The sequence below is a fragment of the Trachurus japonicus genome, chromosome 7, assembly GCF_045865225.1.
Source record: "Trachurus japonicus isolate A0001 chromosome 7, Traja_1.0".
Classification (NCBI taxonomy): domain Eukaryota; kingdom Metazoa; phylum Chordata; class Actinopteri; order Carangiformes; family Carangidae; genus Trachurus; species Trachurus japonicus.
The window spans coordinates 8,660,285-8,687,324 of NC_140913.1; the positions used below are offsets into that span (position 1 = coordinate 8,660,285).

Consider the following 27,040-nt stretch of genomic DNA (forward strand, 5'->3'; position numbering starts at 1 on the left):
TCCCCCAGCCTTCTCCTCTCCTCCCCTCCTTCCCCGGGCGTGTGAGCCCGGATCACACCGCTCCATCCAGCGGAGCTCTCGGCGAAGAACCGCGGGGGGGAAACAATGCAAACCGAAACCATGGAGTCACGACAGGAATAACGGCGTCGCAGGAGAGGGGGGGCACATGCAGGTAAGCCAACGTCATTGGCCGCTGCAGAGATGTCATTTTTGCTGCGGATCAGCCTGTGAAGTGGACACAGGGCTGTGTGCATTAAAGACCGGGAGATTATGTATGAATGGAGTAACCTTGCAGAATTGGTATGGAGCTCGGTGTCATTTGAAGCCGCGGGGCTCGCGCCGCTTCCTACCGTGTGTGTGTTTATTTTGATGCAGCTGGAACAGGGATGCTGCGCAGTGCGCTCGTCCAGATGTTTTTCCGCGTATTGACATCCTGTGCGCCCATGTTTGAGCGTGTAACTCCCCGGGGCCTATGGGCGTCAGATGCACGTTTCCACCGCTGTCAGCGTCACAGCAGGCTGGGCACTTAAACGTAGTTTTTGCCTCTTCATAGAAACGTCCCCTACTGCTGAACTGGCTCCGCGTGGACAAACGGCTCACTGTGTCTCAGACCAAAAGTAAGTGGCGTCCATGTTTTGTAGGAAGCAAAGTCGTGACATGTTGCCTCGCGCTGCAATTTGACCTTGCAGCATTTTCTGTTTTTCAGGAGCGCACATCCCACCTAACAGATAACACAAGCCCATCTGCCTCCTTGTGTGGCGTTAGAGAGAGAGTTCCTCTAATCATATCAAGGCTTCATCCAATTTCAGCGAGGCTGTAGCCCACAGGGTTAGACCAGGGCTCATTGAATTTACTCCAATTTATCCAGAGCCTTGCAATAAAAGCCTAGAGGCCTATTTCTTAATGTGACACCAAAGGAGAAGTCAGAGATGACTGGATGTGGTGTGGGGCTGAGTTTGGTCGGAGGTTCTGTCAGTAACCTTGGAGCAAAAACTAAAGTGATTTACTATGACAAGTGATGGTGACTGATGACTTGTAATCTATTTTTCCTATGCCGCAAGATGCACACTACTGTCAGAGCCATGTGGATACAGCAAATTGACCACATACATACAGTTTGGGCACTGGAGCTGGAGTATGACACAATGGGCCCATGGGCACAGACATGCACCCACACCCAGACTGAAACAGATTCTATCTTGTGTGCATCTTTGTTGCTCTTCACCCCTCTGTAGCCAGTTTGCAGTCATTTTGTTTCTCTTTGTTGTTATATTGTCTCTTTGAGGCTTAGTCTGTTTGTGCCTGTTTTAAGTGTCTTTGTAGTTAAATTGAATCTCTGTTGTTGGTATTATTTTGTGTCTCTTTGAAGTTATTTTGTTGGCTTTCCAACAACAGTCACATCGAGCAGATGTTTTGGCTCTGGCCTCTTCACCTGGACCTGTGCCCGAAGGTCTGCTTTGTAATCATTTTATGCATGTGAACATTTTTTTATTTCTTTGATTCATCCTGTCAAATACAGACTACACAGTGTCTGAAATGCAGGGGTGAGGAGAGCAGGTCAGCACATGCCCCGGCTGCAGAGACAGAGCTCGGTGCTGTTCACTGTCCTCTGCTACAGGTCACTTTTGTCCTTTGTAGCATGGCCATCTTGTCAGCAGCAGGCTCCTCCGTTCTCAACCAATGACAGCTCTCCGAATGCTCACGTTCCTCACGAGTGGCGGATTGACCGTCTCCATGGTGACTTGGCAGTCGTTTGCACAGCATGGTGTTTGTTCAGATGCTCCCGTGGTGGGAAAATCTCTAATTTTCAGATGATAAGCATCATCACCACAAACTATTATTGATTAATAAGATTGCAGCACTGCAGCAGTGCTTTCTGCTGTACTTCATTGCAGCTCTGAATTTGTGGAAAATCTCCATAGGCCTGTTTCACACAGAGCATGTAGTCATCAGTCTGCTCTGGACTGTTGGTTGTATTGTCACTCGCAGCATTTCACTCCACAGCTGCTGGGGAGGAGCAGCATTTTCATCTCTAAGTGGTTTTAGCCTGTACGAGAAGGAAACACGTCACTGTCAATCTCTGGGGTTTGCACTGTAATTAGATATGGTGTTACTAGCTGTGTGGAGAAAAGGACTGGTGCTCCAGACATTGGAAAATATCAATATAAGCTCCATAATATAGTTTAGGGATAGTTACAGCTGAAAATATGCCACTGACATACTATCACCTTTAATGCTAATAGTTTCAAGCCATTTCCGTTTTACACATCCAGTAGATGTGGGGCAACATGAGCATCATCATTTGCAGCTCTATTTTAGTCTCCACCAACTCCTGAGGGGAATAGTCGCCCTTCAGCTGCTTCATGAACCAGTCCCTAATGTTGCCTCTCAGCTCTCGGGACTGTGCAGGTAGCACAGAGTTGGGTTTTAGAGTTTTATTGTTGAGAACAGATTTCTGCTGCAGTCATGAGAGTGAACCAATAAAGCCTCTGACAAGAAGACCTAAACAGTGAGCTGAAAGTTGCTATAAAGGACAGAGGGAGCTACAGAGTTGAGTGTTTGTTACTTGTATGTGACCCTGCCTTTCACATACAAGTTGTCATTTGATCACTTTTTAATATAGACCAGAAATGCAAAGGGGTATTCATAAAATAAACAACATTTATTTTGAAATAAAAACAAAGTATACTCTGTCACAGCAGCCACAACTGTTTGCCATCACTAGAGAATCAAATCATACAGGTTCTGTAAACCTACAAATGGTGACAACTGAGTACCACTCTCTCTAGGCCTAGCTGGGCTTCGAGTAGCCTATCTCCCATTAAATAAGAGGAGGGATACAGGGCAAACATGCTTTTTTGTTGTTGTTGTTTTTTAACTTAGGCAAGACTCCAAACAAAACAATTACAACTTTCAACATAAAAGTATCCAAAAATTAGATAAAAGTTGATTTAAAATATGTTCAACTTAAAGGTCCTGTAGTCTATAAAGTGAGATTTCCATGTCTATATTTAATGATAAAGCAGATCTATGCTCTAAAGTAATACAGTGACAGTATGTTCTTAGTCCACAGAGAAATGCATCTGAATCTGAAATAAATCTGACCCTTAAAACAAGCCATCAAGACTTCTGTAACTTTATGATGTCACAGCAAAGCAGCTCTCAGCCATGCCCCCAGACCCAGCCAACCGCTCACCCAACTTTGCAGGATTATGTTTCACTGAGATGGTTTTTGATTCTTAAAACCACAAATATATCTTCTTATGGATCACCACTTTAGATAAAACGCAGGATATTTTTAAGGTTTATTTATGACTCCTAAAGCCACAGTATCCAATATTTTTCTTTAAGCAATGGATCAAATGACTCCTATGTACTGTAATGTGAGAGGGGTCCCTCAAAGAGTCAAACCCACAGCATTATCACCTGACTCATTTCAGCTCAGTGGTACATTTTAGTGTCTTTTAGAGCTGTCAGAATGAACTTATTCAAACAGAATTCAAATTATTTTTAAAATGAGAACATTCGAAGGTGGGACGTTCGGTGTGCCTTCCGCAACGATGCAAATTAATGTTGTGCGTCGCGATGTTTGGGGTAGTAAACATGTTGATAAAACAAACAAACAATTGTGTTGTTGTTGTGTGCAACGTAGAGCTGCAGCTTCAAATACATGAGCAGACTTTTTTAATTGCCCGTTTATCTGGCTGGGGTGGTGCGCCTACGTGTTGCCACACTACACACACAACTTTTTTTTTTTTATATATGTGGTATATTTTTTATACCACTTGCATGCCGATCCGTGGAGAGCGATCCAAACGGATCATGTGTGTACCACTACTTATAATATTTTGATTTCCCTTCTTGAAGTTTTGTAGCCTATTGAGTTGGTAAAACTGAAGTGTGTTGCAAATGTTACATATTAGATTTGGTTGGAATTCCTTCTAGTGGACACGGGACGTAATAATAAGATGGTAGGCTATAGTACCGTGTAATGAGCTAAATTAAAAAATTAAAAAATTAAATTTGAATATAATTCGAATATTTAACATAAGTAGCATTAGAAATTTGAATCTGATTTGGGGGGAAGATTGGCAGTCCTAGTGTCTTTGAGCTCATTGTTTTAGTTTTAGTCTGCAACATTACCATGTTTGGTTAATATGAGCTTTTACAGACAGCCAAACAAAACTGAGCAGACATTAGTCTTTTACTCATCCAGAAACATAGCTTGCTAATGTTGCTGTGTACTGCTATGTTTTCTTATGTTTGCTGCATCATCGTCTGTGCAGTTTTAAGCACAGAATTTACTGGTGTCTTAGCCTATCAATGCATCTTCATCCTGAGTGGAGCCTGATGGAGAGAGAGAGTGACAGATTAATGTGTGAGCTCAGCTCATGTCTCCTCCCACATGGTATTACCGTGATTGTGAATATTGATTTCCTGCTTTTATCAATGCTCTTTGCTTGTCTCGCCTTTGAGAGAAATACAGTAGTTCACACAGACTATTAGCATGATCACTTAGGCTGCAGCAGCCTGGCATGCTTTTAATCGCTGCTGCTTGGCTCACTAATGACAAACCCATGGCATCATTTATTTTGAGCTTTGACCTGATTAAGTGCAGATATGAGTTTCCCAGTTGTCTCAGATGAGAGAGTAGTGTGAAGTGGCTCTGCCAAATTGATGCAGCGTGCATTTTACTAAGAATTTGCAGCCAAATGAGGACTAAACCTTATCAAAATCCACTGAGACTATGGTGCAAAAAGTCTGCAAGGCAACTTTTAATGGGGATTATTGAGGATAATTTGTTCTTGTTTGAAGAGGTGCTCTGTTCTTTTCACCCTCTGTGCGTGTTGTGTTGATAATTTGTCCAGTAAAATCTGTGCTGTAGCTTTATTGCTGTGCTCTGCTGGATCTTAGCTAAGCTGATTCTTTCACTGCAGCAGCAGGGTGACTCTGCAGGACTGGCCTGATCTGTGTACCACGAAAACTGAAAGTCATCGCTTTAGCTTTGTATTGTGAATTCATTATTTTAAGCCTGCTTTTAAAGAGGAGCGTTCTGATATAATATAATATTACTGTCCATCACCATAACTTTAATGTGTATGTGGTTGAATGGCTTTCTCCAATCCACACAACATTTACTGCAGTCCACATGGACCAAACGTGACATTGCAAACAAACACAATTTTTTAGTATCAACATAGGCTCTAAAGCTAAATTATGTTCATGCATCATATACAGTATCATTTTAACAAACCAGGCAAGCAATTAAAAATTTCACAACTGTAAGTATTTATAGCACTAAGAGAACTTCCACCGAACAGCTGTGTTTTCCAAGAAGCATGTTAATAACAGCTGCTGACGGTGCAGTCTGTCCTGATAACAGCATGAATCATCGTCATCATCTGAGCAGAGAGAGGGACTTTGACTCGGAGCGATGCTGCATTCAGCTCACAGATGTTTTATTTAAATCAGATGAGCTTCTCAACTTATGGAGCTCAGGACATCATGTACAGGGATAGCTTGTTTGGCTAACCTTCATCAGACAGGGAAGCTCACTACAGATTACCGTCTAGTGATGTATTTGAATGCTTATGGAGGAGTTTTTATTTATGTGTATTTATTTATTTATGTATCAGCTTATTTATGTGGGGTGTTAGTAGGACATTTCTCATCTTCATGTTGAAAATTAGATTAGAAGATTACTACTTGAATTTAAGTAAAGTTTTACTTTAGTTTTAGTTTAGTTGTAAAAACAAAAAAACACCATTGTAACTTTACTCAAATACATAAAGTTAAGACTGGAAACTCAAAGCATGCTGGGAAATAGGGTATCAATTTAGAAACGTTTTTAACCAGATTTGATTAGCTTGGTGTTTGAACAGTTGGATTTTTGGTCAACTCGTACATCTACAATTTAACACAAGCTAGAACTTTCTCACTTTGTAATGTGATGACAGATATTCAAAGTAGGTCAGAGGTCGCCATCCTCTCCAGACTGTCCATCTATAACCCCGTATTTGAAATCTATTAACTGTTATGATAGGTGCTCTTTACACTGTCAACGTGACATACCTCAGCCAATCAATGAGCAAAACACACAAGTCTCAAGGATAAGTGGGGAAAGTGGGTATGAGGTACGAAATGGGAATGGACATGATAAAGATGTTCAGTTGTTAAGATTTTGAAATTGTTTAGCTAAGTTCTGACATGAATGATTGCAGTTTTTAAATCTAACTCACGTAGATAAAATCACCACCAATTTTTATAGTTTCGAAGTGACAATTAAAAGCAAAAATGACCACCAGCACTGAAATCGCAATATCTGCCCTTATAATTGCAATGTGTTTTTTTATATCACGCAGTGCTACTTCAAATTGTACTGTATATGAAAAACATTATGAAGCACATTACCTCACAGTCACACTGATAGGACCTATTGAAATGGAAAAGCACAGCTTCAGAGTGACATGTCTTAACTGTAAACAATGAGAAGTGACAGCAAATGGTCAGCGAGGTTGTACGCTGACAGGTCACGGGCGCGCGACTCACCGCAGAGCCCTGCCTCAGCACATTGTTGACTTCTGCCTGATTTAATGTCAAGACAACAAAGTGAGAGGAGGTTTAAAAAGTCCAGTGCATCAGTTTCCAAACACCAGCAGGAAGAGGTGTTGAAAAGTAGCTGGGGGCTTTGGATGAGCAGCACTGACTGAACACACAAACACACCTGATCATTGCTGAATGGGTCTTACACTTCGCAGCAGTGACTCAGTGTTGCAGACCCCGAGGACGACTAACAGTCCTAAACCTCTGTTTGCCAGCATTTGCCTGAGACTCTTTAACGAAGCTGGTGAGTCACACTTTCCCCGGCTCATATACAAGCGCCCTCCCCTCCCCGCTGTGCCTGACCTCAGGTGCAAGTCGTGAGTTGCATTACCACAGTCTGCTGTGTCTGAAGGAGGCCGTGTCTACCCATTGTCTCTTCATACAAAATCTTGCTTTTACTGCATTTCACTAGAGCGACCTCAGCTCTTGTGTGTTTGTGTGTCAGTACACTGTATGTCTGTTTGGCCACATTTTCCTTCATTACAAGGGCACGCTGTCTTTCATAAGAGAAACCGCAGTGTCTCGTCCTGTGCAGACCTACAGGGAGGACAATGGCCGTGTCTATGTGTGTGTGTGGTACTTATGTCTTTCATACTTCTGTGCATCCACATTATCGCCCTCTATCTATCTATGCACGTGCAGCCACCTCCTCTCATCTCATTGGCTTCCCTCTCTTCCTCTCTCCACTCCCTCCCTCTCTCCGTCCTATCTCTTTCTTTTTTACCTGCTCAGGGTTTCTGTCGCATCAGCACAGAAGCTGCTTGCGTGTCAACTTCAGTCAGGCTGACTGTGGCTGGGGATGGTGTTACATAACAGGCCTAACTTAATAAATCCTGTATGATGTGCTGGCGTGTGGGTTGATCTGTTGCGACCGCGGCCAGAGATGAAGAACATGCTGCCTTCCTGGGCCTGTGCCACACAGCGTGGAGTAAAAATCCTGTATTATCATAACTATGTTACACAATAGACAAAACAATTAATGTTGTGTTTTTCCAAGTAATGCAGGACCATGATGTTGCTCTACTATCCATATATGAGAACACGAAATTTGTGTCATATTCACTGTGGCTCTGATCTAAAGCAGCCAATCAGATTTAAGGAAAGGCTGCCGGTTTGTCTATACTCATTCTCATACTTCCCTGCTCCATTGCTTTCATTCACTCCATCTCTAATCATGGCTATTCAGTCACTCAGTTACGTCACCTTATTACAGACTGGGTAAGTGGACTGACCATTGATTGGATTTAAAAATGCATTAATGAAACAGGATTAAGACGTATTAACCTGGTTTATTCCAAATTAAGAACACATGATCTGCTGTCTAATGTGTTTTTCATTAGATCAATAAAACTGCCCAAAAACATCAGATAGCTACTGTCAAACTGTATCAAGTCATTCCTCTTCAGACATGTTTTAGCCCTTGTACGCACGTAGCCAGGTATCTGAAAAAACAATATCTTTTATTGCGATTTTAGCTTCCATCCATGCAAAAACTCAGTTTCAGGTCACTGAGAACAATTATTTCTGTAAACGGCAACTACAGTATAGTGGACATTTATGAAAACTTCAGTTTAATGTTTGTGTATGTTCAGATTATACAAATTTACACACGTGACCTTGTTTTTTTCCAGGATTGTGATCAGCTAGCATGGCTCTACGCTTCCTACAGGTTTGGCAGGCAGCCATGATAGCACTCAAGTTTGAGTGGATGACCATCTTCATGAACTGGTGTTATTATTGAAAACACAGGGGAAAAAATATTAGTTTACCCATCTACATGTGAACATGGCCTTAAACTACAAGGAAATACTCACACCTACGTATTCTACTTTCCCATTGTGCATTCTGGGTCAGTCCTCGCCCACCACTGCTGCTTGTTCTAAGTTGACACATGAAAGATCAGAGAGACTCAGCCACATTTTTGAACCTCAATCAGACCCAGACTCATGTGAGGATTTTATTGTCACCAAAATTGGCAACTAGAAGACTCCTGAACAGTTTGCACGGTTGGCATTTTTTAAGTGTTTGTGTTGTTTGTTAGCCTTGAACTAGCAATGGTTGACACAGTGTTAGCAGGTTTCATGACTGGTTATCTTGCTCATTACACACTACCAGTCAAAAATTTGGACACACCTTCTCACTCAATGGTCTTTCTTTATTTGTATAACTTTCTACATTGTAGATTTATACTGAAGACATCAAAACTGTGAAGCAAAAACATTGAATGAGAAGGTGTGTCCAAACTTTTGACTGGTTGTGTATGTCTTACATTATACAAATGGACATGTTAGCAGGGTTAATAAATACTGACTTCCATCAAATTGGTCTTTAATAATAATAATAAATCAGCTCCTTGTGGTTTACTATAAAGGATATTGATCATCTGTCAGAATTGTGCAACTGATCTGTTTCTGATCTGTACCGTCTCTAAGAAGATTTTAAGTATTCATTGCAGCTCCAGACTGACTTTGATGTTACCTACATGTTCTTCTGTAAAAACATAGGAAGAACGAGAGCAGATAATAAACATTCTGATGCTGGCACACACAAGGGTCACCATGAACTGGGTGAAATTCTAATTGTGGTATTGGTTTCGTAGTTGTTTGATGGTGGCGGTTGGGTGCCTCAGGATGATGATGACAGATGAGGCAGTTGATTCCTTTATAAAATATAATTAGTCCATGAGCCAAGACCCCAAAATTGGCCTCCCGCAATCGAACGGGTGGGCAATTTCTAGTTTGTTTTTTTGACTTGGTAGACATCTCTAGTGAACAGTTTGGCATGATAACCATTGCAAACAGGTAGCTTAGTGGTGGTTATCTTGTGTTGAATAGGTGGACCGGTAGAGTGGAAACTTGAAAACTGTGTATAGCGCTTGTTCGGTATTATGCTGTTTGTTGACCACTCAGGGTGCCTAAATCACTTCAAGGATGTTTTTCCCTTTTATCAAGACCCTACTATTAATAATAATAGACTCACCTCAGGAATATGTGAATCAAAATGTGATAAAAATTAGAACATACACATGAAATAGCCAACGTTTTTAGAGTGTTTTACTTTTCATGCAATAACAAGAACAAACAAATATTTTTTTTACATAATTAAAATCAACTAAAGAGCTTGCTCCTCCTGTCACAAATAATGTGGAGCATACTGTCAGTACAGTATTTCAAGTGTCCCTCTGTCAACGACCTACGCCTGGCCAACAGCCTTAACGAGTTCTACTGCCGCTTAGAAAGACAATGGGACAGACCTGATATCCCCCACACCTCCGACCACCAGCTATCGATCAGCAACAGCTCCTCCACACCTGGATCACCTACACAGCCCCACACCCCAGTGCCACCCTCCCCCACACCTCTCACGCCTCTCTCCATCATACAAATCAAATCAAATCAAAGAAGGAGAGGTGAAGAGACTGTTTAAACGGCTGAACCCCTGCAAAGCTGCAGGCCCAAACTCTAGCCATGTTCCTACTAAAATCAGGGGGTCAACGCAGGTTTTTTAAATGTGGGTCGACCCGCTAACAATCGGCATTTGGCTCCTTTCCCATTGACCAAAATGAGCCGGGTCTGTCTGTCTAACCCCCGCATAAACTAGTCGCCCCGCTTTTATTCGCAGTGTGAGAAACACCGTGTCATGCCCCAGCCGCCCGCCACGGAGGACAGCGAGTCTGCCGCGGCCGCCTTATGATGCACGTCCGCGGCACAACATGTCAGTTAAACAGACTGTCGCTTCTTTTTTTCAGTCTTTTTTGGTCAGTGTTCTTTGATCTTTTGATCAAATCCCAGTCTTGAATGCAAGCAGAGTTTTGTTTTGGTAGCCTACGTGAGACGCGACTGGTGCGATGATGTGGCGTCACGTAACGCCCAATGTCATATAAATTAGCAGGTTGAGCCGGGTCTGGTGTTCCCACTGCAAGCCGATCAGAGCCGGGCCGATTTAAGGCGATTTTAACCCGCGTCTCTTGCCGAGTCATTTGACGCGGGTCGACGGGGGGGCATACATCAGTCCGACTGCCCAAAAGTGCTACGGTGTTAAGGTTAGGTTTAGGGTAGGTTGAGGGTTAGGGCTACTTAAGTCGGAGAAATGGGAGGTCGGACTAATGGACGCAAAAATAAAGAAATGCATGGTCGGAGAAATGGGTAGTCAGACAGACGTCCCGGGTTGACGCGGGTCGGTGCGTTTGTGGGTTTAAACGGGTTTTTTGGCCAGTGGGAAAGGGGTATAAGTCTCCCCCTCCACCCTGAAGCACTGAGCCAATCAGCTGTCTCCGGTGTTCACACACATTTTTAACACCTCACTGGAGAACTGTCATGTGCCAGCTTGCTTCAAGGCCTCAGCCATTGCTCCAGTTCCCAAAAAGACAAGGCTCACAGGCCTTAATGACTACAGACCCGTTGCTCTGACTTCTGTGGTCATGAAGACTTTTGAGTGCCTCGTCTTGACCCACCTTACATTACAGTTCACCTACAGAGCCAACAGATCTGTAGATGATGCTGTAAACATGGCCCACTTCATCCTCCAGCACCTGGACTCCCCAGGATCCTACGCCAGGATACTGTTTGTGGACTTCAGCTCTGCCTTCAATACGATCATCCCAGCTCTGCTCCGTAACAAGCTCTCCCAGCTTAATGTGCCTGATTCCATGTGCAGGTGGATTACGGACTTCCTGACAGACAGACGGCAGTTGGTGAGGCTGGGGAAGCATGTCTCTGACACCCAGACCATCAGCACTGGATCCCCTCAAGGGATTTCTCCTCTGCTGTTCTCCCTGTACACCAACAGCTGCACATCTGGACACCAGTCTGTCAAGCTCCTGAAATTTGCTGACACCACCCTCATCGGCCTCATCTCTGATGGGGACGAGTCGGCCTACAGGAGCGAGATGGACCGTCTGGTGTCCTGGTGCAGCATGAACAACCTGGAGCTGAACGCTCTGAAGACAGTGGAGATGATAGTGGACTTCAGAAAGGACCAAGCTGCCCTCCCCCCTGTCATCCTCTGTGACTCTACAGTGACCCTGGTTGAGTCCTTCTGCTTCCTGGGCACCACCATCTCCCAGGAGCTCCAATGGGAGCAGAACATCAGCTCCCTCACCAAGAAGCCTCAGCAGAGGATAGGCTATACCTCCTGCTGCAGCTGAAGAAGTTTCACCTTCCTGTGAAGATGCTGGTGAACTTCTACACTGCCACCATTGAATCCATCTTCACATCCTCCATGACAGTCTGGTGTGCTGCAGCTACAGCCAGAGACAAGGCCAAACTGCAGCGTGTCATTCACTCTGCCCAGAGGGTGATCGACTGCAGCCTCCCATCTCTTCAAGAGCTGTACATCTCCAGGACCCGGAGACCAGAGCCAGAATTGCTGCTGACCCCTCTCACCCTGGACACAAACTCTTCCAGTCCCACCCCTCTGGCAAAAGGCTCTGGTCCATCCGGACCAGGACCTCACACCACGAGAACAGTTTCTTCGTCTCTGCAGTCAGCCTAATGAACAATGCCCCAGTTCCCCCTAAATAACCCTAAACCTATGGATGTAACATGCTATAATGTTAATGTCATCTTTACTCACTACATCTTAGCCTTCTTAACCTTGGATGTATATATAAACCATTAAAAATGTTCCCTGTATAATATGATTTCACAAAAGTCCTCTGCTACTTCCTGCTAACAGCAGTATTAAAGCTGTTTTCCCCCTCGCTCCCTCATGCACCCAGTGGAATTAGCGCCAACTAGTGGTGCAAACAAATATTATCTGCAGGGCCTTTCTGCAACTGCAAAGGTGCTCTAAATCATCAGTAGTGGCACACAAATTATGAAATGTGCAACATCGGAGAATGGCCATAATTGGTGTATATGGTATTTTTATGGTCAAAATAGTGAATGCATGATAAATATTGTTAAGCTACTCTTGTGCAAAGGTTATCATACCAATTAATAATATGGACATATATAGGAATAATAAAATAGCAACAAAAATTTGCCCACCCTTTCGATTGCGATTGGTGGTCTGGCTCATGGACTAAATAGTTAGAGGGAGGTGTCGAGGCAGAAAGAGCAACAAAGCCACACATTAGAGGCAAAAGAATGTTGGAAAATGCTGATTGGAGTGGAGGACAAAAAAAACATACAGTACTATACAATTTACTATAATATACTACAACATACTAAAGGAATGAAACTAGAGCTCTAGAGCTGATGTACAGAAGCTACAGCAGGATTTCAATGAATGAAAAACTGTTATTAATATAAGAGTGTCAGGCTTTACTGCCTTTAATCCACCTACGTGTCCTCGTTCACAGACTGTAGATAGAGCTTGAAAGAGGAACGCAGGTGTTACAGCAGGAAGGTGAGTTACAGCAGGGGCTTTACACTTACGCACACACACACACACACAAACACACACCTCTGGCACCGAGGAATCCACTAAGATGTGTGTGATTCATTATTGATGAGAATAATCCACCTTGTTTCCTCTCTGTGTGCTTTTATGTTGTCACTCATCCTCAGCCTGTATCTCTATCTTACAGTAGATATTGGCAGGGTTTTATTTTATTTTATTTATGTATCTATTTTGAGTTACCAGACCTGTGGTAGAGACTCTCATATTTGCATTTGGCCTTTACTGGGGCATGACGTGGCGATGAGCTCTGTGTGGTCACGGGTGGGCGCGATGATGAAATGTTTATGAGAGTAGTGGAGGCGGGTGCTGCTCTGTCCTCATCTCACAGCATCCTCACAGCCACGTGTTTCTCAATACTGACAAAGAGGCAGATGATGAGCTCTCATACAGTGTCACATATAAATAAACACACACACAGATGCAGATGTCCGCTCCCTCTGCTCACCTCTGCTGCTGTTGCCAGTATTTGGCCTGAGATGAGACAGATGAGTGATGATTGGTTTGTTTCCCAATGTGGCTGGGAGCTGATTGGCTGCTGAGGCCTGATGCCTTGTGTTTGCCAGCTAAGTGTCAGCTTGAGTCAGCAGCAGCGGGCTCTGAGGCTGCTGAGGCATCCAACGCCAAACACAGAGGCAGGCAGAAAAATCATGTGTGTGTGTGTGTGTGTGTGTGTGTGTGTGTGTGTGTGTGTGTGTGTGTGTGGTCACTCACTTGTCATGTCTGTGTCCTCCTCCAGGTTCCAAGCTCTGACCGGTGAGCTGAAGAGCGAAAAGTGAGGACAGAAACTTGAGGTGGTGCAGGAGGCTGTCTGGGCCCCATGTCTGCTCCTGCTCCAGCCAATCGGAGGTCTGGGTCGGGCTCTCGCCGGTAGGTAGCCAATGAGTGAGGCCATGGGGTTTTCCCTTTTCACTGCTGCTCCCCTGGATATTGTGATGATAATGTGCATAAAAAGTCCAAGAAGGCGTCACTAGACATACACATGGTTTTCTAGAGTAACCCAGAGGTTTGTGTGTGTGATTTGGTGGAGTTGGAAAAAACGTTGTGTGTTTGTACATGATTTATATGTACATGTGATGAAGTATTGATAACACAGGCTCTACAGATGGTGGATAAATAACAACTGTTTTGTTTTCATGTTAAAATGTGTGTGTGTGAGTCTTAGGAGGGCTGGTGTTTTACCTCTACCTGACCAGACAGCTCTGGCCCTCCTGAAAGGATCATCTTGATCAAAGATTAACAGCTTTATTATAGTTCTAGCTTATGTTCCTTTTGGTTTAATAGAAAAAGAAAAACATGTGACCTAACCCTTGTTATTCCTGGCTAATTAACATGATCAACCTGGCAGTCTTGTTAGAAGGTTGTAGCCTCAGCTCTTACTCAGCTCCGTCTTTCTCACTCTGTCCTTTGCAGTCATGGATGTGTCAACTCCTCCTACACACTGACCATCACACCATGAAACAAGTTTACCGTAACCTGAATTCAGTTCAATCACACAACTCTGGAATGAGAAGAAATAATTTATTGAGCGTAAGCATAGCGAGCTGAAGCACAGCATGGATAGCATATTCTTGAGCATGGCTGCAGCAGGTTTGGCGTCAGGCTCTGACTCATATTCGTTCCCTGAATGATCTGCTTTGCCAGACATTACAGGGAATGAAGCGGACCCCCACAGGAAATCAAGAGACAGAGCCCACAGGTGGATGCTGGGGAGGTGGTGGGTTTGCAAAAACCTCATGGGCAGCAAAGCAGCAGCAGCAGTAGTGAAAGGCAGAGCAGCAGCAGAGTAGCAGCAGCAGCATAGCCAGGGATGAGCAGGTAAGATGGGGGATTTAAATAACATGTGACTGATCAGCTGGTCAGGATGGGCGCGGCCTGAGTTGTCTGCCTGAACTAGCTTTGCATCATTTTATTGAGTGTAGTATATTGATGTGTTTTCTCCTATAGCTACTGGACTTCCTTTGCCTGTTTACTGGACCTGGGTTAAAGCATAAGGCCTACTGAGGTTTCATTGTCCCTTGGGACCAGTGAAGGCTTCTTCTCTGTCCATTAAGTAGTTTAGGGTCAGACTTCAGTGTTCTCACTTTACAATGCAAATGCTCCAATAATGTTGTATACAGTGCAGGCTGTATGTATTATACATGCTGTGTGCAATGATTTATTGTTATACACGGTCAATACTTGGATACCACGGAGAGCCAGTTTGACATTGCTATTACTGGCTGGTGAGGATAATAAATTCCACCAAACGTCCGCCAAAACTTCTCCAATAACAATGTTTTTTAAAGTGTATTAATCACTATTCCCATCCAGATGATGCAAGCATAGAGTTATATGTGGACCACAGACTGATAACTTAGACCAAGCTGCCAAGATGTACGGTTGAGATGGTTGTGTGGCCCACTGGTGGATCAATCTGTAGCTGTGGTATCCTCCTCTCTTTCATCTCTTTTTCTCAGATTCAACCCTCTGAAGGCGCTGCAGCCAAAACGCCGCTTGCAGCAAATACTGGCGTCCTCGCCCGTGCCGGTGCCCAAGCCGGCGTCGGGGTCGGGGACGACTGCGCCTGCGGCCACAGCGCCAGTGGCCATTCCTGTGCCCGCACCCCCTGCGTGAGACACACCTTACGTTTACAGTCTCACAAAGCATGCTCCATAGCTGTAGCTGTAGCTCCAGCATGCACTGTAGCCACTAAAAACAACCGATTCATGCTACCAGTCTTACTTAGACAAGGCTGCCCCTCTATTCTCTGACTGACTGTTGGCTAAGCCCTGCAGCGCTTGCTTACTGTTGTTACACCTGTCAAGCTGTCCCCTGCAGTTAATCACAACGATGAAGGTAGATTTAAACTGTTTTAAAACAGTGAACAGACAAAAGATGTTTCTCATTTCCAGAGAAACTTGTGCCTAAAATGACGGCTTTAAAGGAACTACAAGGTGTTTCGGAAAGCTAAGTGTTTTCACACTACATTTCCCATGAGACTCAAGGTGAAATTCTTGGACTGGCGAAAGACGGACGAAAGTGAAAGCATTTGCCAAGAACGTTTCCATTAATCAAAAACAAAAGTTGGAGGTTCGAAGACGATCAGATACCGTCATAGTTCCGACCATAAACAGCAATTCGGCGGCGTTATTCCCATGACCCGCCGGGCAGCGTCCGGGAAACCGAAACTAGGAAATGCTGGGCGAGTCGAACACTAAATAAAAAAAATAAAAAAATAATAATAATAATAATGGGTAATGTAGATTCATCCACATTAATATGAGACTCTTTTATAACCAAAAACAAACTCCTCTGGGTCTCTTTAATTAACATTTTAATCAGCTGTAGCTAGTTAACATCAGCTTATAGTGGCTGACTTTTTAGAGGCTGTCCACATGAATGGGTTTATGAAAGTTTTTCATCGTTTCGGCGTTTCATCCACATGGAAACGACATTTTGGGAGGCCGAAAACAGATTTTTTTGGAAACAACCAGAGTGGGTAAATGTCAAAATGCCGCCCCAGTGTGTTCGTGTAGCCACCTAAAACCGATCTTTCGTGAAACGATTGTCACACCCTCCCACCCCTCTTACCAATACAAACATGGCAGAGCATTAATTCTCTAACATTAGCTATACTAGTTGGCTGATAGAACCAGCTTCAGTAGCAGGGAGACACTTCACATGTGCTACAGTAGTTGTTGTCCCCACACAATGACGCCAAGTTAACTGATGACATGCTCCTTGGCTGTAGAAGTTAAAATGTTGTCACTATGTTTTTGTAAGCACATGTTAATGTTAAGACGTTGCCTCTTGTGTCTGTAGTTTTGGAGAGGCTAAAGAAAATATACTTCCAAACTCTCTAAAGTCAGATGAGCTGCCTTAGCAAAGCCCTAAAATCCAAAGCTTGACAGGTCTGCAGGCTTGGGTGCGATTGCTTAGACTGGTCATAGAGGGCGGGGTTTAGTGAACAGACAGTTGCTGCAGCTCTGACCTGTCAGTGTGATATAAAGAGTTTAAATTATAACCACTGTCAGTCACAGACTGAGTTAAGGTGAGTTATTATATGAAAACAACACAGAGATCACAGCTGCTGTTCTCAGTGTTGATGTTGGCATCGGCAATAGCAAAGAGCACAGACTTGTGTGTTTGCCGTTGCATCTAAGTTTATCGATGTAATTGCTGGTCAAATCACAGGTGTTCACTTCCACTTCCTACAAGCATATGTCACTAGGTTAAAGGTAGGGTTGGAGATCCTGGAAAAATGGTTCTAGCAGGCTACATTTTGAAAATGCACAAGTCAAAAGTCCAAGCCCCTTTCCTCAGACTTCTCTCCGAAGCCACGTCTCCAAAGCTCAGGAACATGCAGCACTTGGTCAGTGTTGGGTTTACATCAAGGTGAATCCCAATGTCAGCGGCGCGGCTTTGTCACTGTGCAGCATCGCTAACAGTTCGCCAGCTTTTTCTCATGGCTCATTCATCTGAAAGAAAACACCTATAATAAACCACCCAGCATCAAGTTTAGAGGTAGATTACTGCCTACCGGACTTCAGTGTGGTACATTGGGTTGCTGTTATTGTCATTTCCATTTCCATTTCGGAGGGAGGGAGGGACAGAGACGGCAGCTTGATTGACACATCACAATCCAATTGATTTTAATGTTGCATTCACGATGATTGGATGCTGTTTTTACAGAAAAAAGCATTAAATTAATTGGTTGCAATCGGAGTGTGAAGAGGATTTCAAACAATTTTGTAAAAAAATGCTCCAGAAAAGGATCTCCAACCCCTCCTTTAATCTCTGCACTAGAATCAGAGGATTGTAACCTCATCTGGCTTTGTGTAGTTTTCTCATAGCATCAAGTCGTGTTTAGCGGCTACATGCACGTTACCAACTGAGCTGTGGAAGCATACTGTGATCACCAGTGATCACTGGTTCACCACAGCCACTCAACCAACTGCACCCCGGTTACAAACAGCGTAAAGAAACATTTCTGCACTCCACCCACTCAGACTGACTCTAACACCTCACACCTGGGTATCAACTCAGGTCCTACTGCCCACAGCCACCACCACCACCACCTCCACCAGACTGACACCCACCACCCACCGTCCAGACACAGGTCTCATCCCAGCAGACGGATGGGATAGGCTCTTGTAACTTAAACGCTGTTGTTGTTTATTCTGTCCTCCTCCAGGCTCACCGCTTCAGCTGCTTCCGCCTCCTTCTCCTCTGTTAATGTCTTGGCTTTTTGTCATATATTGATCTTCAAAGAAATTCTGAGCAGTCAATATCTGGCCTCCTCCCTCACTTACTGAATCACACAGCACACGTGTACTCAGTCCTATAGCACTCTCAAGAAACTCAGGAAACTGAGTTCAAATTAATTTGTTGTACTTTATATTGTTATCACATGATTGTGTTAAATACATCAAGGGTTTTGTGCTACCCATGTTGGGTTTTTATGAAGTTATCGTGTCCTGTGTGCAAATCCTTCATGGCTGCTCTGATTGGCCCCACTGATTGTCCCCTCCTCCCTCTGTGGAGGCCAGTGAATGGGCAACGGTCATGTCATGTTAAAGCAACAGGTCACTAACATTCACGATCACGTATTATAAAATATTGTAATGTTTGTTATCAGCAAGTGATGTCTCGACACAAGTTGCCCATCACAGATCACCTGTCCTTTGTCCTGATATAACTGTACTGTGATATTCAACAATGCTCAGTGGGATAGCAGCAATGGTTAAAGATGAAAATGTGTGTTTATTTTACATTTTTTAAACATTACTCTTAGGATGATATATGATGTTTTATTGGGCTAAAACTGTCTTTTGTAATGGGTTACTTTAAAGGAAGAGTTTGGCATTTATTCACATTCTCTGCAAGATTTAGATGAAAAGATCATTAGGGATGAATCTGGAGCCAACAGGCATTTAGCTTAGTCCAGCACAAAGACTGGACGCAGAGGGAAACAGCTGCCCTGGCTCAATCGTAGCTCATTACCCAGATAGCAACGCAATAAATCTCATTGTCTTCTGGCCCACTGTACACCTTGGCTCGAGTCTGGTTCATGTACAGACACTCACACATCTGGATCAATTGTGGAGCACAAATAGCAAATCTTCTTATTATGAGTCTATACCAGAGGATAACAGCTGGACTACAGATGTGGAAGTGTTTGAGCCAGACTCACTCTAAGCCACCTATCGGTAGGTCACATGAGGTCAATGGATAAAAGAGGACTAGCCTCTCTTCCAGTTCCTTTTATAACTAAGGTCTCTTTGCAGTTTCTTTTTTCAGCTTTTCTGAACGACTGAGTTGTGTCCCATACTCTAAGATAAACTGGCATCCATAACTGCACATTGTTAGCTTTTAACAAGACTTTGAACAAATTTATTATAAAAAAAAACATAATAAGTACATTTTGGAGCTTACAAAAGACTCCAGCTCCATATAATTATACATCAACACAGTTTAGTTGCTCTCCTGCTGCTTCCAGCCCTTATGCTAAGCTAATAAAACAGGCAGCTTATTCCTTTACTCATCTAACTCAGCACAAGTTTGAATAAGCAGTATTTCCCCAATTGTTATCTCATATTAAATTATTATGGACTGAGAATGGGCACAGTTGTTACTACAGATTATTTTCTGTATAAACAGCCCCCAAGGGCAAGTGAAAGAAAATGTCATTCCTTTTTCCCCTAAAGAAAAACTCTTAAGGCTTAACTAATACAGATTGAAATAAATAAATAAATAAATAAACAAAAAGGTTTGCCTTTCAGGGCTTCTATAAATTAACCTACAGAAGAAGAAGAGGAAAGACGTCCAGGTTATGTGTGGAGAGAAAGATGTTTGGTCTTTATCACTACTCTGACATTTGAAAAACTGAAGTCCCCTTTCCACTGAGATTTAAATGACGTTGCATTGACTAGTATTGCAGTGTAGAAGCTTACTTAAAGTGACAGTAACTTTGATTAAATGTTAACACTGTTGCCACCGCTCTGTCTTTACTACTCACTGAAGTCTGGGGATAATAAACCCCCTTGACTCTAAATTACGTTAGTTTGTAGTCTGTGCCAATACAAACCTTGGTGGCTACAAATATAGACGTTTTAAGTCTGCACTATGAGAGCAGAGGTATTTGTCTTGTCTGCCCTCACCGAGCCACTTCCCCAGGGCCACTTCTGTGTTTGAGAGCTTTTTGATGTTTGGCATCTGCTCCGCCTGCTGCTCACACTCTAACCCGTGACACGCTAGGCCTCATGCAGAGCAGCTTCGCCTCACCTCAGATGTACAGCGTGCACGTTTTTTACGTTCAGGTCTGCTTGTCCTCTGTGATTTAACGCCCTGTTGTCTCTGCCTGGTCAGGTTTGACTACTGCAGGTTCATAGAGCTAGACTACGTCCCCATGGAGACAGGCTATATGGTCTCAATGCGCCCGACTAAAGGCTATACATCAACCAAGTCACCGACTAAAGGATATGCTTCCACCAAGTCCCCGGACCGCCACAGCCGCTCCGCAAACTCCCCCTCCTCCACCCCTCGCTCTCGGTCTGTTCTTCCTCCCGTTTCCTCCTGATCACTGTTGAACCTGTGAAGCATGGGAATGACCAGACCCGTTTGCGCTGTTGTGAATGTGAATGTTCCATGATGTTATGTTGTGGAAAACATCTGAGAGACTTGTTTTCACAGCATCACGTCCGACCTGTTCCTCCCTTTATGTGTGTTTCTCTTCTTTTTTTTTAATCCTCTGAAAGATACCCTAGACTTTTTCTTTCTTTCTTTTGGAGGAATGCTTCTTTCACTTATGTGTCATTTATTTTTTGATATTTGGTTTTCATCTTTGCAGAGCACACTCCCTCCCTGATAAACTGCAGCATCACTGTCAATGCCCAGAGGAGTCCTTGTTTCTCGGGCACAACTGTCTGCTTGGCAGTGTCTTTGGCCTCAATGTTTTGTAATGTGTCTGTGTGCATTTCTGTGTTGTTTTTGGCATGTTAGTGGACCCCAGACTGAAGTTTGCTCCATTCGTGATTTGTGGTTTTGAACACAGCCTTGGTGGTTTTTGCTGAACAGATCACAGCCTTCACTGTCATCTGGAGTGTGGTTTCACATCACACTCATATTAACATTGTCTCCTCTTACTTTGGAGCAGGCGGACGCCAGCCACGCCCAGTAATAGAGATCCCTATGGCAACACCTCCCTCAGCAGCAGCAGCAACTCAGGCTCTTGTAAAGGCAGCGACTGCAGCCCCACCAAAGGGTGAGACACTGCTTAGTCATGCCCAATATCCTCCTTTGCATGATTGATTATACTCACTTCAATGTAAAAGTGAACATTACAGATAGAAAGTGAAACTGTGTGTGACTTCCTCACCTCAGGAGAAATGTGAACTTGTTATTCTTACTACATGCATTTTCTATTCCCCTGCTGTTTTATGAGGCTGATAATCAGACTCAACTGATTTTCATTTTCGCTTCATTATCTAAATCGCTGAAAAAGATGTGGGCAGCAATTCAGAAGTTCCAGTCTTACAGCTTTTGTCTGAATTGGTTTTTATTAATTATATCACGCAAGCAAAATGATTTACCCAGATGTGGTTTCCTAAATCTAAAATGTCATAAATATTAAATGCCTTCTGCACCATCAACAGCCAGGGTCGATCATCCAGCCAATCCTCATGAACACAGTACCTCAGTAACAGTTTGGGGGTGTTTCATTAGACTTGAAAAAAATGGATTTGATTGATAAAATAGAAAAATCAGAAGAGCATGTACTACTAAGGGTTGACCTTGACCACTGCTGCATGTCATCCTCCCTCTCTCTCCCTGACTTAATTGTCTCTCTCTTACTGATATAATGAGAAATAAGTTAGGTTATAATAACTGCAATAAATTGAAAAATAGAATAGAAATAATCAAAAAACTCACCTTAGAGGACTAGCACTTAAACTGGATAGCTAACACGTTGTCTTTGACAAATGTATAAGGTGATAATAAGTCTATATTTTCTTTATAGCTGTTTCTTTAGCCTTAAATGGCTGAGAAATTCCTTAATAGATAGGACAGTGAAAGTATGACAGGAAAAGGGGAGAGAGAATGGGGAAAGAGTAAATGATCAACCCGGTCAGGAGTCAAACCAGCAATCTACTGCATAAGGGCACCCCAGTTTATGTCATAGTTAATGCAAGAACTTGTCAATTAAGGGATCATTCAACATTTTGGCAAATTGGCCTATTGCCATAATCCCTATAGTTTTAGGAGTAGGTTTGTTACCTTTAATTGTCAGTGCAAGCTATTTTTAGAACGGCGGAGCAGAGCCGTGAGTTGCTCAGAGCTACACTACGGAGGTTCATGGAATTTCTTGGTTTCCATCATCAAACTCATCAAATACACAATCCAACAACTCCAAAACGCTCTGGTGGACAAGTTGTGACCTGCACATTCACCACACTATGAGATAATAACAGAACGTTATGAGACAGCGTTGTTTTAGAGGTAAATTCATGCAAAACCGCTGATGCGCGTTCCCGTCGGGGGCAGTTTTTCGGCAAGCAGTCTCTGCATTTACCTCAAAAACAACTCCGTCTTGTAATGTTCCGTTATTATCTCGTAGCGTGGTGAATGTGCAGGTCATGAGTTTGATGAGGGAAACCAAGAAATTCCATTATCCTCCGTAGCGTAGCTCTGAGCAGCTTGCGGCTCTGCTCCGCTGTTCTAAAGATAGCTTGCACCGACAATTAAAGGTAACGAAACTATAGGGATTATGGCAATGGGCCAATTTGCCAAAATATTGAACTATCCCTTTAAGGCCAAAGCAGTGTTTTGTGAGGTCCTTTGACCTTAGACCATCAAATTCTAAACAGTTCGTCCTTGAGTCCAAGTCAGCGTTTCTTTTAGAAAATTTGAAGCATTTCCCTCAAAGGTGTTACTGAGATATCAAACAGATGGATTGACGACCCCAAAAACATTATGTTGTGACACTGAAGTTAAATTAAACTCAAAATCACCTCTGTTGACCTGTCCCCCCCATGTATCCTAGACGTCACCAGAAGTACACGTCATGCACAGACAACCATGGTATCCGGCCCCCTCCACCGGAGCAGTACCTCACACCCCTGCAGCAGAAGGAGGTGTGCATCCGCCACCTGCGGGCCCGGCTAAAAGAAACCATCAACACACTGCAAGACAGGTGAGGCTCTGAGCGGTGGATAGAGATGATTGAAATAAGTCAGAAAGATTATAACTGTGACCATTGCATCTTTACCCCTCCCCTCTCCTCTGTCCACCCTCATAGGGACACAGAGATAGATGAGCTGAGGGGCCAGCTGTACAGGATGCAGGAGGACTGGGTGGAGGAGGAGTGCCACCGCGTGGAGGCTCAGCTGGCCCTGAAGGAGGCGCGTCAGGAGATCCAGCAGCTCAAACAAGCTGTGGATACCGTCCGTGCCAGGCTCAGTGACGCCGGGGGGCTGAGTGGGGACCCAGGGGTCCAGAAGTACTTCCAGGACATCAACACTCAGAACCACAAGCTTGAGAACCTTTTGCTCAGCATGGAGTTAGCCCAGGCCGGACTAGCCAAAGAGGGGGCACCCATACCAGGCTGTCGCAGCCGTGTTGGGGGTTCGGCACCGGCGTCGGTATCAGGGGAGAGTCCAGGAGGAATACCCAAACCAGCAATAGGGGGGAGAGGGTCGTGCTCCTGCGATGGCTCCCCAGCCCGCTCTCTGACCCGGAGCTCCACCTACACAAAGCTGACCGATCAGGCGTTGGCGGACCAGAACGGCAACGGGCAGGACTTTCCTTGTCTGTCGGGCGACGGCACCCAGGACAGTGGCTTTGTGTGCTGTGGGGAGAGCAGCATCCCCAGCCGGGCCGACCTGCTGCTGGAGGCCGCCTACCTCTCTGAGGAGACGGCATCTTTACTCAACTCCTACACACAGACCTTCTCCCAGTCTCTCCCCCAATCTCTCTCCCAGTCTCTCTCCCAGTCTCTCCCACAGTCCCTCCCCCAGTCTTTGCCCCAGTCTCTCCCCCACTCTCTGCCTCACTCCTTCTCTCACACCTTACCTCATTCTTTCCCTCACAATCTGTCCCATTCTATGCCACACACTATGCCGCACTCCTCCACCTATGAGAAGCTGTGCACAGGTGACCGGCTGGCTCCCTATCGTTGTGGCCTGGGTGGAGTGAGCTGTATGAGCCACCCCTGCCTGTCCCACCACCACCTGTACCTGCACCCACTGCGGGAGACGGGCATTCAGACTGAAAGCTGCCCCATCCCTGCAACAGCAGGATACCCCTCCGATCTGGACACCATAGCAGAGCAACGCACTTTCCGCTCCCAGGCCTGCAGCCCTACCTCCACCTGGATGTCTGATGAGGGGGAGGAGGAGCTGGACTCCATCACCACCACGACCTCGGTAACCACAGCGACAGTCATGAGCACAGCCACAGAGCCAATCCCACTCTCCAAAACGCCAGTGATCACTCCCTTACCACGCTCTGCTACTGTGGCGTGTTCCATGGAGAGTCCTCTGAGCGGAGGGATGGAGGGAGTTGAGGAAGAGGAGGAGAAGCAGGAGAGGGAAAACAGAGAGAAGGAAGCTGATGCAACAGAGAAGCATGATGAGACAACAGAGAAGGGGCCCGAGGAGGAAGAGCAGCAGCAGCAGGGGCAGACGGGCTCAGTGGCAGGAAATGAGTTAGAAGATCAGGATGTAGAGGAGGAGGCGGCGCCAGAAGAACAATGTGACGTGGAAGACACACCATCAGGGATGCAGGGTGATCTTAAGTTTGGAGGATGCTGTGGAGAAAGCAGGCAGGGCGGGACAACACTGAAAAACCTCAACATGGAAGAAGTTGGTCCGTCAACGGGATCGACGCAGGCGGAGACCGGACAGCTGAGTCCAAGTCGCCCAGGAATATCACCAGGTGTAGAACAGCCCCATACCTCCCAGCCCAGGAGAGCTACCTCTCATGAGGAGATAGCCGGCGTCACTGTAGTGGAGGTGAACGATGAGGACAATGATGAAGGTGAAAGTAAAGACCAAGGAGCAGCAGGGGGCGCTGAAGCCGAGGAGGATGATTCGTCCGAATCGGGGACGATCCAGAAAAGCTACTGGAGTCGTCATTTCTTGGTTGATCTGTTGGCGGTGGCCATCCCAGTAGTGCCGACGGTGGCGTGGCTGTGCCGCGGTCCAGGCCGCAGCGGGCAGCCCATGTACCACATAGGGTCGCTGCTGCGAGGCTGTTGCACCGTGGCACTGCACTCGCTGCGCAGGGGAGGTGGATTGAGGCATTACCCCGCAGGCGGGGGAGACTTAGGCGGTTCACAGATATAATAGAAAGGTTTGTTCACTCTTCTTGGTTGTGGGTCTGAGCTTCATGGAAAATACCTGTAATATAAGGAGAGGAAGAGAAAGAACTTCCTGTCCAACAGCTGAGGGAGCATCCGGAACAGGAACTGCACATTCATGACTGAGATCTCCGACCTGTAAACTGTTGTGTTTGTGCTCCTTATTGTCTCTCACCCTCGGGTTCCTGCTGTTGCAACCAAGATGTCTGCTAATTCTACTGACCTGTGCAAAACTGGATTAGCTGACAGGTGAATGGGTGATCTTTGCTTGGATGTCTAACACTGATTGTTTTTGTTTTTAAGTGCAGGGAAAATGTTAGAGATTGATCGATCTGTCAGTCGACTGGTCTGACTTAGCTTCGGCATGTTAGAAAGATCACGAGGTGCGGTGCGTGTGTATACATGTATACGATTTGTGTATTTGTATGTGTACCTGTATAACCAAATGGTCTCGTCCGCAGTAGACGAGCGACACTCATTGACTACTGAGGGAAAATCCACCCTACTTCAAAATTCACCGTCACTGCAGAAAGTCTCAGCTCCTCTGTGAGTCTTTGCAGACATGGAGCTTATCCAGTATCAAGAAACAGCAACGCAGACACACAACTCAGGTTGATTCAAAGGTCAAAAACACAGTGAACCTCGCAAAGCTGCAAGAGCCATTGAGAACTTCCACACTCAGCTGTTGGAGTCAAAACCAGATTCGCTTCCTACTTGTTTGAGAATCTTATTGGATTTAAAGGAGATTGGTTGTTGTCTGATGTTTAGTTTAAGGAGATCATGATCCCATATGAAGTGGACATTTAGACTGAATGCATTAGAAGAGAAGACAGTGGAGACGCCTTGTTGCAGATACCAGTAAGACACAAAATCCAGTTTGAGTTTGGAGGCTTCAGACACACTGCAGAGTTTATGACACTGTTCAACTCTGGAAACGATTGCAGCAGCCGTTATTTGATTTGATTGTCGCAGTGATTGCAAGATATACAGTGGAAACACAGCTTACTCGTTACAAGGTAATTTACCAGAAATATGTGTGTGCATGTTTGTGATTAGCACTTGGCTGGATAATGTCTCGCTATCTCCGTCGCTGTCTGCGCTGACACCATGGCTGTGTGGTCACTCTCTCGGGGCCCAATCAGTGACCTCAGGGTTCTGATGGATCTAACCCTGATGTGTCCAAAATGATGGTCAGCTTGAGCATTTTGACACTTTAGTGAGCTCGTATGAACCTTAGCCACCAGGCCGTTAGCTTAGCTTAGCATGCAGACAAGTAGGCTAAGACACAGCTAACCCAGCTTTGTCCAAACATAAAGACGAATAAATAGATTTTATTCTTAAATAAAAATGGTACCAGCAAATGAGCATTTAAAAGTTGAAGTCTCGGCTTGTTTGACGCAAACTCAAACAAATGTCAAAACATGTTCATTTTACAGGAAGTTCAGGGCTGAAACTATTTCCTGTTTGTCAAATTTAGAAGTGTTGGTCGGTATAAACCGAGGCTACATCTTTTTTAAACATCTAACCACAGTTAGTGAACTATTCCTTCATGGTTTTACTGTTAGTAGTTTCTATTTGTTCTGGCTAAATGTGTAAATGTCAATTAAACCAATCTGAAAATTTAATAATGTGGCCAAAAAGCTCCTTTATCTGACTCTCACATGTTTTTTTGTTTTTTTTTTACTCTCCAAGAAG

The 27,040-nt window shown here is 44.6% G+C and overlaps 1 protein-coding gene across 8 annotated transcripts; it reads left to right on the top strand.

Annotated features, from left to right (window-relative positions):
• On the top strand, window positions 1-25,562 carry snphb (syntaphilin b). Of its 8 annotated transcripts, none has more exons than XM_085781078.1 (7): window positions 1-172; window positions 13,745-13,875; window positions 15,465-15,617; window positions 20,356-20,538; window positions 21,143-21,250; window positions 23,030-23,179; window positions 23,285-25,562. In XM_085781078.1, the coding sequence occupies exons 2-7, from the start codon at window positions 13,826-13,828 to the stop codon at window positions 25,329-25,331; spliced, it is 2,691 nt and encodes an 896-aa protein (XP_085637204.1). In that variant the 5' UTR covers window positions 1-172; window positions 13,745-13,825; the 3' UTR covers window positions 25,332-25,562. The 8 variants fall into 8 exon arrangements, with proteins under 8 accessions (XP_085637204.1, XP_085637208.1, XP_085637206.1 ...); XM_085781079.1 differs by lacking the exon at window positions 1-172 and adding an exon at window positions 417-617; XM_085781082.1 differs by lacking the exon at window positions 20,356-20,538.
• The last annotated feature ends 1,478 nt before the right edge of the window (window positions 25,563-27,040 follow it).